The following is a 14,930-nucleotide window of genomic DNA, read 5'->3' as shown; positions in this document are numbered from 1 at the left end:
GCAATGGGTAGGGTAGGGTAGGGTCCACCCTACCCTAACCCTACCCGCGGGCTGAAAATTCTATTAAAATTCTACCCTACCCTACCCGCGGGTTGAGAATCTCTCAACCCTAACCCTACCCGCACCCTAAAGTTCTAAACCCTACCCTACCCTACCCTACCCTACCCGCAGATATATCAAATTTTTTTAAAGTAAATACAAAATTCAATCATTTCAAATTTTATACATATTAATAACAAAAAATAACAAACTAATACTCTAAATTACTAAATTAACTAACTAGTTTAGTGGTTGTTCACTTATTGTAAGTTATTACATAAAAGATGTTGTAAGTTCAACTCTCACTTCTTTCACTATATACCTAATTTTTATAAAATATGTGTTATATATTTGAGGTGCGGGTAGGGTAGGGTAGGGTACACCCTAAACCCGTACCCTACCCTACCCACAGGCATACCCGGACCGTACCCTACCCGAACGGGTTGGGTACCCGCGGGTAGGGTATGAATTGCCAGCCCTATGTACATGTCATATTTTTCTTTTTTTTACCAAAAATAGAAAAACTCAAACCTTTTAAATAAGTATAAAAAGACTATGCTATTTAAACTATAACTCATTAGTTTCTATACATGTCATATAAAAGAAATGTAAATGTTTTCAATTCATCCTTTAAAAAAATATATTATAGTTGTATGAGAGACATTTAAAGCTAAATTCAAATTAGTTAGTTTTTACACTTATCCTTGCATTTAAGAAAACTCCCGTAAAATGCACTTGATACATGTGACTTCGAACAGAATAAAAATTCTGTAACTTCGGAAATTCAAGTCTCATTTTTTTTCATCTAGCTTTAATCTATTTTGAGTTTTATCCTTTAAACGCAATAGCAGCTATCTACACTGCCATGGCGAATTAATTGGTGCTTCCACATGAGATGATGCTCTCGTGTAGTTTCTTGTTTTCTTGGCAGTAATTGATGTTTCTTCACTAAATTTCTATTTCTCTGCCACACTACACAAGCAAGCAGCATCTTTCTTTTTTATCTTCTTCTGGCGCAGGCTGGCTCCCAAGTTAGATCAATGAGAAGAAAGTAGAAAAGAGAATGAAAAAGGCTGGCCAAACAAAATACAAAGCCATCGTTATAATTAATCAGAAAACGTGGTAATGGACATTGGTTTCCTATGATATCATCATCCTAGACATTAGATGACAGACAAAAAAGGAGGTGGGGGGTTAAAACAGGAAAATAGAAGGACCGAATGGTGGTGCAGCAGAATACTAATTTTTATGCTAATAAGGAGAGTTATATGGAGGAGGCTGAGATGTCTCTTGTACAACATTACATAAATTCTGCTACACCATTTTGCAGCCCTCAATTAACATTTCTAGACTGACTGAACAAAATCTGGAAGCAATCAAGAAAATGACCAAATAAAAAGAGTCAACCAACTATACCCTGTATACACTCGCTAATCCAAAAATCTTATGTACTGATACAGTGCAGTGATGATGATCAATGACCTCAACTTGAAGAACCTCCATACAAAAATGGAGTTGTAAAAACGCTCAAGGGGCTGTGGTCGGCAGATACAAAGTGCTGAGAGCAATGTCACTCCGTCGACATAAAGAATTACATAACCACAATTCTAATTTAAAACCTGCAGACACCACCTCAATTTGCTGATTTCACTAGTTGCCTATACAGAGCAGCCTTTCGCTATTTTCCCTGTTTTTACAATCCCATAGATGTAGTAGAAGAATGCCAAATTCAACCAATGTCGAGAGATACCGCCTCAAATACCAGTTTTCTAATTGTAGATCTTTACTGGCTTCTCAAACGTGTGGCGATTCTGCAAAACAAACCCGCATAATTTGGAACTGTATAATCAACCAAGCTTTCTCAGCCTCTGAGCAACAATCAAATAACAAAATGTGATTTACAAATCTATTCTTGCCATCGAAGAAACCAACCTGGTTAACTGCATATGCTCTTTTAGGAGCATTGTCAGTATGCTCCAATCCAAGATACTGCTCCCATGCACCATAAACATCTCTTCTCTATTATAAAATAAAGGGATAAGGTAAAACATAAATTCAAACGTATGAAGAGGGTACTAAAAAACTGAATTAACAAAACAGAAGGAAGAGTTGAACTATAAATGAAAATCACCTGAAAACGACTGGATACAATGTCAGAGTCTTGAAGATACTCAGGACGCCCTAATGAGAAAAATGCAAACTTCCACTGGCCAAAGAAACAAAAAACAAGTCAGATAAACTAGACGTCAAATATACTAACCAATATTGGACAACATATCCATCACTCAAAACTAAATTAGTGATAACACACAAGCCTTGCTGAAACTGAGAACATAAGATAAAATAAAAAGAGGAAAGAAAAATACCTTTGCAAACTCATCATCAGGAACTTGAAGTTTCTTTTTTATTCTGTCTTTAATTTCAGTCAAAGTCTCACCTTCATGAATGACCAAGAAAAAAGGTTCTCCAAAGTTCTGAATTTGCTGTATACATATATCAAAAGAAAACCAAAGGTTAGATGAACAATTGTCAGCACAAAGTATTAAGCGCATCAACAGAACAAATCAATCAAAAAATTTACCATTTGATTCTGAGCTGTGTCTTTTGTAAAATGATAGACATGAATTAGGCGGTCATGAGGACCAAGATTTTTCTCTTCTTCTGGAATCTGTAAAATTTTTATAAAAGGAAATTATATTATACATAAAAACATCTACATATGCTACTATTTTAATGAATAAAATCAGGAAGATTTCACAGTCCTTCCAGCCCTAGTCACAGGGAGAGATTGCTACCTCCTCGGCTCGTAATGTCCAATATTGGTCATTGATGTTTTCAATCTTTTCATTGGGAGGGAAGACCTGCACAAGCAGACACACAATGAAAAACACATTTTTCAGTTAAAATAATGCTTTCATCCAATAGTTAACAGCATTCTCAGTAACAAGAAATTAGGGGATTATAATCAACACCAAATTTAGTACGCATAATTACCTTTCAACGTTACATTAAAAATTACAGAGAATAATAATAAATCCAAACCTTGTATATCTTGTGATAGAAGACTTCAAGCAACCTAAGCTCAGCATTAGGATGAGACAGTTCCACCTGTAATAACAATAAAACAGTAACTAACTAATGTGAAAAATTATACATGCACGGATAAACAATAAGCAACTTTTTTCTGAAAAAACTGCAGCTTACAACACTGCAGTTGTACTTTTTGTTTCCCTGTGAAACTCGGATGAAGCCATGTGTGCTAATAGTGGGAAGACATTATAGTGTTGTATAGATAAACGTCAAATAACACGGACAAACTGATAAACCAAAAGAATAAATCACCCAAGGCCACCTTAGTTTTGAGGTCATCGAGGACATCCCCCACAGTGCTCTGCTTTGGAAGTCTGATGGTATGAATAACGACCTGAGTAAGCAATTAAATGTTTAGAAAAGGCTGAAAATTACGCCGTGTTCTAAAAAAGCGGTTATGGCGGCGCCATAACGTTATGGCGTGGCGGATTTCTTCCTTGCCGCCATACAGTGGTCGCCGCAATGAGTTTTGCATAGAGGGCCAAATGGCGGCTGCAATTGTGGTGGCGCCATGGCGAACCGCAATAGAAATGGCAGAAATTGCGGGTTTTTTGGATTTTTAGAAGGCAATTCTTTGGTGCCGAATTTGCCAAACTTACAGTTTATGGTAAGTTTTAAATATTTAAAAATTATTTATTCTTATATTTTTAATTAAATATTAATTTCTATCTCTTTTTAGTAAATTAGGCAACTATATATAGACACCATAGCATGTACCATTTAAAAAAAATGAGGGTTATTATGGTCATTTAGAAAACCCTAAAATGCTACAATTCGCCTTCCTCGGCCTCCTTTTATGATAAGTTTTAAATATTTAAAAATTATTTATTTTTATATTTTTTAAATTAAATATTAATTTCTATCTCTTTAGTAAACTAGGCAACTATATAGGCACCATAGCATGCACCATTTAAAAAATGAGGGTTATTATGGTCATTTAGGAAACCCTAAAATGCTACAACTCGCCTAAACTCTCTTCTATCTCTCCTCTCTGCTCTGGGCTACTCTGCTGCCGGAAGAACCACCAGCGGCACGCCAGGCAACACCGTCCAGCTCCAGTTCCTCCTCTGTCTTCCCTTTCTGTCGTTCTCTCTGCGTTCTGGCGAAGCCGTTGCAAGCCGCCACTGACTCACTGCTCGCTGGCGCTCGTCACCCTCGCCGCTCGCTGGCGCTCGTCACCCTCGCCGCTCGCTGGCGCTCGTCACCCTCGCCGCTCGCTACTACGGCAAGCCACAGGTTCTCTCTATGTGCTTTGTAACTTAGTTTCTGTTCCAGACTTCTGGCCTTCCTACCCTTCTTTACTTGCCCGTTTCCCCTTTTATTTACATAGGTTTGGTGCTATAAATTATATTATAAACCTCTCTATTTCCATTTTTTTTCCAATTTACATAGGTTCAAGACAGCCCCCGACTCTAATGTCCCTGCCCCTGCCTCTTATATTCTATGGTGTATTATGACTTGATGTTATGTTTATTTGTTTCATTTGCTACTGCATTTGCTGAATTAATTGGATGCCTTATGAGTAGAAAGTTGCTTAAATTGATTAGATTTTATAATTTATTACCTTCGGAATTTTTCTGCATGTTTTTTTGTACATATACATGTATTTTTTAGGTAGTCCGTCATTTCTGCCATTTCCCACAATGCCATCCGCCATAATTTTATGGCAGATTTTTGGCTTACCACCATGAGCAGCCATCCGCAATCAAAAACAATGATACATACAAATAAACAAAACGAAGTCAAAATCTTCAGAATCAGCATCATACTCACTTCATCCTTGGTTGCATGGTGAAATGCAACTTTCAGAGTTTTCAAACCTTGTAATTCCGGCAGAGGGATGTCAAGTACTTCATAGTACAATATATCTGACGTCTGGCATTCAGGAAAGACATAAGCTGTTTTCTTTTCACAATGAGATTTATCATGATCGACTAGAAAATAACTACCTGGTTGTAGTGTACCAGCATGTCAGACAAATGTTCAACTCCTCTATACTTAATGGGTTGGGGTTTTGGTTGCTGAGAGTAGCAGTTGTGTGGAGTAAGCCTAATCTTGGATGGATCTTCCAAACCAAGCTGTTGAGCAACTTTTTCCACCACATCATCATATGTATAAAGCCTTGACCTAGAAATTAGTATACATGGTTATTGATAAGAATGCAATTCTAACCATAGTAATACATAAATATTTCCGTCATCTCTCAAGTTAAATACTTAATTAATATAAATATTGATATACTGCAAGAAATTCCACATTGCTTACATCTCCAGGCAGAAGTCATCTTCTTTAGGTTTATCAAGAGATCGAAAATGAACAACCTAAAAAGACAAAATTAAAGAAAAACCTCAGCTAATATTGTAAAATACAAACATAATGGAACTAGGCTTAGGCTGTTTTTACATTAAAAAGACATGCATGCATGTGCACATTGGAAAAGATGAGTAGAATAGTTCAGACAAAACACCATGGAATAGTTGGGTAGGTAGTAGGCAAGACGTTTGCATCATATCAAATTAAACACAAAATTAGCTGATGAACAAAAGTCAATTACCTGGCGGTTGTGCACATATTCCAAGTACGAAGGCACATCTGGATAGCGGATATGATCCTCGCTATCCATTACAGTTACAGGACCTTTTTGAAAGCATACAATATCTCCATCTTCTAGCTGCAAATGTCGAAAAACAACTTAATAGGCCAACCCAGATACAGTAAATATATGCGCATCAATTATGCATACAATCTACCTGGCTTGCTCGAAATGTTAATTTCTTATCAATAGGCTCACACATGACATTTGGTTCAAACTTGATTTCCTGCCAAAAAAGCAAACACCAATCAATTAACTAATTCTGCAATCTGCATTATTAAAGCCATTTCTTGATATTAGAACCAGCAAAATGTAAAGACAAGTAAAGGTCCTAGCCCTTTTGGTCAGGCTTATGGAGTAAGGCATATGCAGTAAAGATAGTTTGTGGAGCATACTGCACCCTTATTTGTTGTTAACCCACCAACAAACTTAGACACTAAATGACAGCATGACTACTTTGACTCAAGCTTAGCAGGTAAAGAAGCACATGCTTTAGGCCTCACAAGAAAATGTACAATACTAAGACTTCCAATAAGTTACAACTTATGTATAACAAAGGAGACACCATAGACTAACCTCATAAAGTCCAATATCTTCATCAGGATCATAACCAGCCATTTCATTCAACTTTGTTAAGATTTCTGATGGCTTGCCAGTACTCTTCACAAATAACCTTCCAACATAACTGCCATCATGGGTAAACATATCCCAATGTCAACCACAGTGCATTTTACAGCCCCAAAATATATTAAAATTAAGATAAAGATATTACCGTAGCTCCTCTTTTTCAGGATCATATAACTTGAAGAAAAGTAATATATCATCCTTTGTCTTTTCAGGTGGTGCAATGGGACGTAAATCCTAGACAATAATGAGAATTGTTAATAGACTGTAGTGTTCAATGCTATAAAACAGTAATACAACTATCATACTACAAATCTCACCGGTCCAAGCTCCACTTCCAAAAATAATTTTAATTCTGCATTGTGAACCTTGTTTGACACCTCTCTCAATTGTCCAACCTGCAATACAAAACAGATAGAGAAAAAATAATGAACTACTTCAGATCATAGACAAGCTAATGTGTGAATTAAGAACACCAAACTGATAACCTCTAACAGCACAACTAAAAACACAATGGAAAATATGAAAGCGTTTATCTGAGTTGCAACTTTATCTTGCTTAAATAAGCGATAGCATAAATAAAATAAACAACAGCAAAGCCATCACAAGAAATTAACTACTGATGAAGACCAAAAAATGAAACATAGAAGATCAACCATACAAAAGAATCATCAAACAAGCAGGTTGCCATTTGAAATGGCAAGTAAAAAACAGATTCTTCAGGAAACATAAACATGACTACTTACAGACTGTGCTTCCTCAATGTGTGTCAATGGCCGGTTAGGACGATAGGTATGGTTCTGTCGCTTCGCCCATAGCCAAAATCGCTGAAATTGAACTGGTATACCAAACTCTTTAGCGACCTCTTCCTGCACATCAAAGATAAGTCAACAGACAAGAATTAAACTAACAAAATCATCTATGGAAGGACAGAGAAAACATTTACTAGTGAGAGTACCAAATAGCTGGCAAATGTCAGCTCAAAAGTCAAAAAAACACTTGTTGCAGGATAGCTAAAAGTCATGGATGCGATACCTTAAATGTGTTAAAAGACAACTGCTTTTGGACACGGAAACTCCTAACTTTGTCATGGTCTACAAGATCAAAATATATGTCCTTTCCAATCTGCTCAGAAAGATCTTCATCCCGTGCCACCTAAGAAGCATCATATTCTATTAAGTAATAGCTACGTGCAATTAAATGTAGCAACTCATAGCAAATTTAAAAGGACAAACAATAAGTTAACAACAAAGAACCTTTATAATAGTATAAAGGTGGGCCTCAGCCTTTTCTTTTTTTTTGTGTTCTTTTTCCTCCTGCTCTTTCTTCAACCTCTCCTGCAAATTATCCATTTTACATGCTCAGTGCAAATTTTTCAAGAATAGAGTAACTAAGATTACACAATAGAAGCTTAACCAACAGCAACAAACTGAGTTTGAGTTCACATTGCCTCCACATACTTGTCATAAGGAACTTTCCAAGAGAAAAAAAAAAACATTTATTAGCTGGAAAGAACGAGACTTGTAAAGAAGGTTCAATTGGGACCATTCACATCGGATGCAAAGGCTAATTATGACATAATATTCTCATATCCATCATAAAAATAACTGTCCATCTAATTGCTTTTCAGAAGTTAAAACTTGCAAGCAGAAAAGAAGTTGTTGACTTGGCTTGTGTTACTTTGGGATCAAGTAGTACACGGCCAGAGTTTACCCTTAAATGTTCAGCAATGTCTTTCTCATCAACATTGCATATTATTTTGTCCTTGTCAGATTCACGTATGTACACCAGCATGTAAGCATTTGAATATTTGGTGAATTTGAACGGAGTATTATTGAATCCAGGATTTGTCTGAGGTAACTGCAAAAATACAAGTGGTTGAAGCATTAACACGTACATTCTAGTGTTTGAAGGGATCAAATCATCAAATACCATGGGCTAGAGCAATAGAACAATTACCTCCTCCTCACCACCATATTGCTCCTCTAATGCCCGCTTAGTATCTTCTTTTGTCACTCTCTCATCATCAAATTTGTACCTTAGGAACAGACAGATAGTCAAACCAATCATATAATCAAAGAGCCAGACAGTCAGCATGAAAAGCAATTCAACATGGCTAAAAAGCAAAAGGGGGGGGGGGGGGGGAGTGTTGATATTATGTAGCACTTTGCATTCTCATTCAGTAGCTCAAAAGGCAATGAATTCAGAGCTTTAAACAACATGATACATACCATTGCTCAGACAGAGTTGGCCTTATAAACGCATAATAATGTCCGCCATGCACACCACCACTGTGAACCAAAACACTGAAAAAGAAATCCAACACTGTCAAATACCAAACATCATTTAAAATCTGGATTATTTAAGATTAATAATAACAAAAAACTAAAAAATAAATAAATAAACTAGCTGCACTTGGAGAAACAGAAATTAAATCTTTTTCTTCACATCTTCTTTTTCTTTGCATTATCTATCCCCGTGCCACTTTCTCACTATTTTGCTACACACACTCTTCCTCTAACCATCCTTTTTCTAATACTGTAGTTGAGAACACTCCACAGGAAGCTTACCAATGAATGTCTAACATGACCTTGACTGGATTACAATTTCCAAGGACAATATATAATTACAGATATATGCAATTATTTCGCAATACGAAGACAATAAATACAGACTTCTTGTTTCATGCAGATATAGAAGGCTTTAATTGATTGCAATACAGCAAAGCACGAGGTGACAGAACACACAAACAAGCATATATAGCAATAAAGGCTTATAAAACTTCCACAGTTCAGCAAATGAAGCCATCCTTTAAACAAATCAATTACAGTTGAAGTTCATGCACCAATTCGTGCCAGATAAAATATCAAAAACAGACATAACTGCTTAAGAAGTCATGAAGAGATCACACAAAGCAGAACGATAACTAACAGATCGATCCAAAGAAATAAAGGCAAGGGAAACATAAATATTGGAAACACGCTTGCTCTACCATTACATTTACCTGTGGAGTGTGTAAAGATTGCGAACTGTCCTATCAGCCTCAGGTGATAAATACTTCCCATCCTCACGATCAAGGTCAAGTTGCAAAGGAAACTCATAACGGTCATTAATCTGAGAGAGAGAGAGAGAGAGAGAGAGAGAGAGAGATTAAAATTCTTCGTGTATGTATATGGGCAAAAAAGGTTCACTCCTATATCTGATGATAGCATTAAACAGAAATATTATCTCATGTTGATAGCTGATGCCATTGCTCCATGTAGCAGACAATCTTCATTGCAAATTATGCAGAAAATTTTGAAAATACATATAAATTAAAAAGAACAAGCCTCCCTAGTAAGTTGAGCTGAAGGGGAAGAAATCAACAAAAAGCAATTTTTAAATAAAAATATTATGTTCCCAGTTTAAATCCTGTGGTTCTCAATGGACACTATCATCCTCAAAAGAGAATATGCAGTTAAAATTACTTGCGAGGACAATCTTACTTTGACTGAATGCAAATTTCAAAGGCAGTTTTAAGTAGTACAGGAAATCATATAAATCTTACACTTGTAACCCAATAAATAGTGGGACCTATTGCAACTAAATGTCAATACACAGAGTAATAGAAATTCTAAATAGAAGTAACTATTAACTTTCCACATGCCAAGAAATATAATGCCAAGAAAAGGCAATATGATAAAAAGCAATGTGTACTCAAGTACCAACCTTTACCATAGTGTCCCTCATAAAGTCATATTCAAATCTTTTCAGCTGAAGCTGAAGAACAGGAGGGAAATCAATAAATAGGACACCCTTCTTAGCATCCTGAAAATATTGTAAAAAATAAATCAGTGTACACACCAACTAAGAAATTAATAAAATGCTTATATGATACCACTCTGGCATTAATTAGTAAATCAGAGAAATTTAAGGAAATTTCAATAAATTCTCCCAAGCAAAATTCAAATAATTAGAAACACGTCGTTTTAAAATAATATAATAAAACGAATATTAAAGTCAATTAAATCATGAAACTGATACTGTCGTGCTTAGAAAAAGGTGCAAAAACTACGAATTTCCAGTGAGGTCTAACAATTTGACATCCTACAGCTGTAAATGAAAGAGAGTTGGGAGAAAACAGTCAATTTATAATCACTCCTGGAGACCCACAACTTAATTAAGCATGCATATATCAGCGCACTTCATTTACATCGCTGTATCATATTGCAGCCAACACAAAACCTGAGGGCACATGATTCTCTGTGGTTGCTATATGGTATGCAGCTTGAAAAAATGAAATCTAGGACTAAACTGCCTCATTCCGGTTTTTAGTTAAGGCAACATTCACAGAACAAGTAACAATAAGTCACAAAACTTGAATACTTGAGAAACAGAAGAGTACTTTATCTTCAAGGGAGGTTAGCTCCTCCAAAATGTATTTATTCCAAGTATATTCAGAAATAAAAATACAACCAACCTGCAAACCAAATTGTTCAGCATGGTATTTGTTGTCACCCTCAAGAGGTTCAACTTCAACATACTTATCAAAGGAAGCATAAACGTCACGACAGCCCTTGACATCAAGCTGAAGGTCTGCCATGCATACGTAAAACTAAATTAGCATCAAGTGACAACATACAGTAAACAAAACTTTCTGAGTGCATAACGTAGTACCATAAAATGACTCCTTTCTAGTTGATTTATAGTCCACGTTGATGCACTCAATATAGTTCATATGATGCCCTTCGAATAACTTCTGGATAGTTCCCTCCACAACAGTTCCCTAAAGACCAAATAAAACAAATCCATAATGGGCATTTGAGATTCCAGATTCACTACAGAGACATCAGACATCATTAACAAACCCAGGAAAGATCTTTCTGTTACCTTCATTTTGTCTTCAAGTTTTTCACAAAGGACTCTATTTAGTTCTTGAACATCATGCTGCATGAAAGAATCATAGGTATCCCATCCAAAAGATTTTGTCAGTTCCTTTGTTGCCACACTGGTATCACTATACTGGAGCTTGTAGAATAGACTCTGCAGAGCCAAAGGGATGCTTCCAGACGGCATATCATTTTCTGTTGTTGGCATATGGTACACTGCCTGAAAATGAAATTAAAGATCGAACTTTCTCATCACTTTCCAATCAAGCAAGTGAACTTCAGGCAAGATGAGTTAAAAAATAAGAGATGGTTGCTAACCTTTCGAAAGTAAGGAATATGGTAGAGTGTTTGGAGAAGAGAATTCATATAACATGTGGCTCCCTGGTTCTTAAGCCCAACATAACCTGTCTCTTTCTTTGAATCGTAAGTCCAATAATCAACGATTCTACGAACAAGAACCTCAGCTTCAACTACAAGAGTATCATTCACAAGATAGCCTCTACTGGCATCATACAATTCACCAAGTGGCATGAAGGACGTGAAACCCCAATCACTTTCTCGTGCATTGAATTGGTGCTGCGTGTCTATATAGCATGAATAAGATGAGGTTACAAATTTATACCATTGAATAAATAAAAAATTAAAAAAAAAAAGTTCATGATAAGGCCCATCCCTAGGCCCAAAAAAATGTGAATTTTGACTTGTTAAAGGAAAGCAATACAAGGTACAAGTAGACCACCTTTTCTCACAGAGTACTTATTATGGACTTGATTGATAACTGCCAAGCTAAATTGTGCATATCTACTCCAACCATACGGCAAATTAGATGAATCTGCAACATCCAAATACATGGACAAATAGTCCACGTTGTTTCCTTTAGGGAAGATGAGCACACGCCTGCCAGTACAAAACAAACTTCAGAAACAAACATTTAAAAAGCATTAACGTCATGAATCCAATCAGCGAACGTGCAAGCATGATACCATTTATAACCACCAACAATAAATACATCTGAATAGAGCTTTTTTGTATTCATCCTAGAAAATTCAGGAATTTTCCAGGTGAATCTCGATGATTGAGGGTCCTCAACAGGCTGACTCTCCACAGTGTTGGCAGCTTCAGGTTGAGCTACAACTAGTGATCATCAAATAAATGAGGAAACAATTAAGTATTACACCTTAAATAAGCCGGACAAATGATAACCGAACTAGATCAAGAAACACAAATATAGCTCAGGGAGTGATATAAATGCACAATCAACAAAGACATTGAACATAAAGAATTTCCAAAATGCAAACTAACAAGAAATCACATTTTTATCAGGAAAGTTATTAGTTATTACAGGAAACCTAGAATTCTTACATGTTTGGAATTGATTAATTTAAGGAGGGGGGATCAATTTTGATCAAATCTGCCTAGCAAAGTTTTAGATAAGTATACTGATTTGAATAAAAAGCAAGTCTAAACACGTAATCACTTAAAAGTTCTTCTATCTTTTTCCCTTACTCTCTCTCTCTCTCGCTCTGGCAACCAAACAATGCTTAAGCAGGTTCCCTGAACTACTAGTGCAATTCGATTAGATCATATATATGGCAATAAATGAAGCTAAAGAAACAAAACAAGTCGGCTTTCACTACGGATCAAAAAGAGGGCAAAAGCAAAAATAACTAGTTCAGCTACCTTCCATAGGTTGGTGATTGTTCTCAGCCAAATCAGTGTGCGGAACAAGCATCTCCTCGTCGTCCTGCTGCTGCAAAAACCAAAAATCCAAACAAAGAAATCGTCACCTTACTTCGGATCCCCGGAGAACCAAAGACCAATTAAAATCCCCTAACAAAGCCCTAAAATTCCGAACGTGGAATGCACCCTAGCCACAACAATCGAAGCGAATTCAACCTTGCCAGATCAGAAACCCACGACCTAGACGAAACCCCCAATCACTTCCCTACCCACCCAAAACACAACCATTCAGCACGCAAAAACAAAACGACAAAATTTAAAACTAAATCATGCAGACGCAAGAGAAAACTTAGAAACTCGCGAGTGATTGAACCGCGAACACGAGCAAGGTCACGAAAGTTCGAGAAGAAAATAGTGTTATGTTTTGTGTGTGTTGCGCGCGTGAGTGCGTGCGTAAAAGTGTGATGAGAGAGGTTAGGAATGAAAAAACGCACGTCAATGGGAGCGGGAGTCATCACGGTCATGGTGGATAGTGCCAATTGAACCTCGCGCTGCACAACAATGGAGGAGAGAGAAAGAAGAGAGAGAAAGAAAGAGAGCGCAGTGTGAGAGAAAACGAGATCACCAGAAGGGTGTGTGAGTATAGAGGGAGAAAGGTCTTTGCTCTTTATTTGGAGGTTTGGCCATTTTCGTAAATTTATATTTTCAGTAGAAAGCTTTGGTCATTGTAGAATTGTATAAAAAAAAATAAAGGAAAATAAAAATAAAAATAAATATTTTTGCAATGGGAAGTTTTGTGAGTTTCAGTTTTTGAGAGGGGTTCATCCACAAATTGTTAAAAATTGTGGGAAATGGTAGAATAAGTACTTATTTATGGGCCAACGTGAGTTTTTTGTTACACTTTTTTTTTTTAATCCCGCTAGGAGCCAATAAAAAATTTTGATAATGTGTACAATGAGTTAGTTATTTAGTCCAATAAAAATAAATAATAAATTTAAAAACTCTCATTCAATTGTTTTACATCAAATTTCAAATTTTAAATTTTAAAAAAATCTAATTAGTTATTTCAAAAAAATAATCATTTGAAATCTTAATTTACTAAAGCATTTTACTTCAATAATGTCTTCTTTTTTAACCAGTGGTCACCCCACTTAATAATCATCCCATTTTACCGTGGCTACTTGGCTTGTCACAAATTAACCATCCACTTAAGGATAAAAATAATCATCCGCATACCTAATAAATTGAACATCTAACATATTTTAATTAGAGGAATGATAGGGGCCAGCAACTTTTGTGATTTATAGCCATCAAATAGCCATTAATAATGGTTTTAATGGTGTGAGATTTCATCCAATGGCTCACTTTTCTTTGCTGGTTATATACTGGCCAGAAATTAACAAAGTTGTTGGCCCCTAGACTTTTCCTTTTAATTATATATAACTAAATCAAATCCAATCAAAATAATCATTTATATAAAAATTAAAATAACCATCCACATACCTACTAAAATGACCAGATTTATTTAAGGCTTTCGAGGAGCCTCCGAGGAATACAAATAACCTCCGGTTTTTTCCAGATTTGGCGAGGACTAACCTTTCGATTTGAGTATTAGAAAATAGTTATTTTGTTAATAACCACTTGGATTTTCTGCCGAATTCTTAATTCAAATTTGAAATGTACAACGATTCATTCGAGTTCCTCTCCCTTACGGTCGAGCAACTACGTAAACTACGTACGTTGGTCGAATGAGTTGAACAACGAACCGCTTGGCAAGATTCTAGAAAAAATCCACGAATACAATCCCTCTTGCTCATGAGTAGCTATCACTTTCCTCTTCTCCACTAAAACCACTTCAAGTGGGATTGCTTCTCCGGTTCGCTCTAGTTCACCTGGTTTACAACGGTCTGTTTGCTACCATCCTAAATGACCATTAAAATAGAAGAAGAATAAACAGAAGAAACAACTATTGTGGTAAAACATAGTTTTGAAGGACTAGGCATGACGAAAGCGGCACTGTTGTGAAGCATAGGGCT

The 14,930-nt window shown here is 36.2% G+C and overlaps 1 protein-coding gene across 2 annotated transcripts; it reads right to left on the bottom strand.

Moving 5' to 3' along the window:
- Positions 1–1,113: 1,113 nt before the first annotated feature.
- LOC107608735 (ubiquitin C-terminal hydrolase 13) lies at positions 1,114–13,437 on the bottom strand. 2 transcript variants are annotated; one of them, XM_016310447.3, is made up of 32 exons: positions 13,389–13,437; positions 12,895–12,964; positions 12,198–12,348; positions 11,954–12,111; positions 11,533–11,798; positions 11,216–11,434; positions 11,003–11,111; positions 10,806–10,921; positions 10,055–10,153; positions 9,351–9,460; positions 8,578–8,652; positions 8,306–8,384; positions 8,060–8,206; positions 7,603–7,683; positions 7,382–7,501; positions 7,093–7,215; positions 6,667–6,744; positions 6,495–6,583; positions 6,299–6,407; positions 5,880–5,948; positions 5,684–5,800; positions 5,395–5,450; positions 5,079–5,256; positions 4,903–5,004; positions 3,392–3,463; positions 3,082–3,147; positions 2,835–2,900; positions 2,621–2,707; positions 2,406–2,522; positions 2,171–2,245; positions 1,972–2,058; positions 1,114–1,850 (listed from the first exon to the last, which is right to left on the bottom strand). In XM_016310447.3, the coding sequence occupies exons 1-32, from the start codon at positions 13,416–13,418 to the stop codon at positions 1,809–1,811; spliced, it is 3,363 nt and encodes a 1,120-aa protein (XP_016165933.1). In that variant the 5' UTR covers positions 13,419–13,437; the 3' UTR covers positions 1,114–1,808. The 2 variants fall into 2 exon arrangements, with proteins under 2 accessions (XP_016165933.1, XP_016165934.1); XM_016310448.3 differs by having other exon boundaries at positions 12,895–12,961.
- Between the last annotated feature and the right edge of the window lie 1,493 nt (positions 13,438–14,930).

The sequence above is a fragment of the Arachis ipaensis genome, chromosome B7, assembly GCF_059453495.1.
Source record: "Arachis ipaensis isolate K30076 ecotype BB chromosome B7, ASM5945349v1, whole genome shotgun sequence".
Classification (NCBI taxonomy): Eukaryota; Viridiplantae; Streptophyta; class Magnoliopsida; order Fabales; family Fabaceae; genus Arachis; species Arachis ipaensis.
This window is presented reverse-complemented; position numbering and strand designations above follow the sequence as displayed.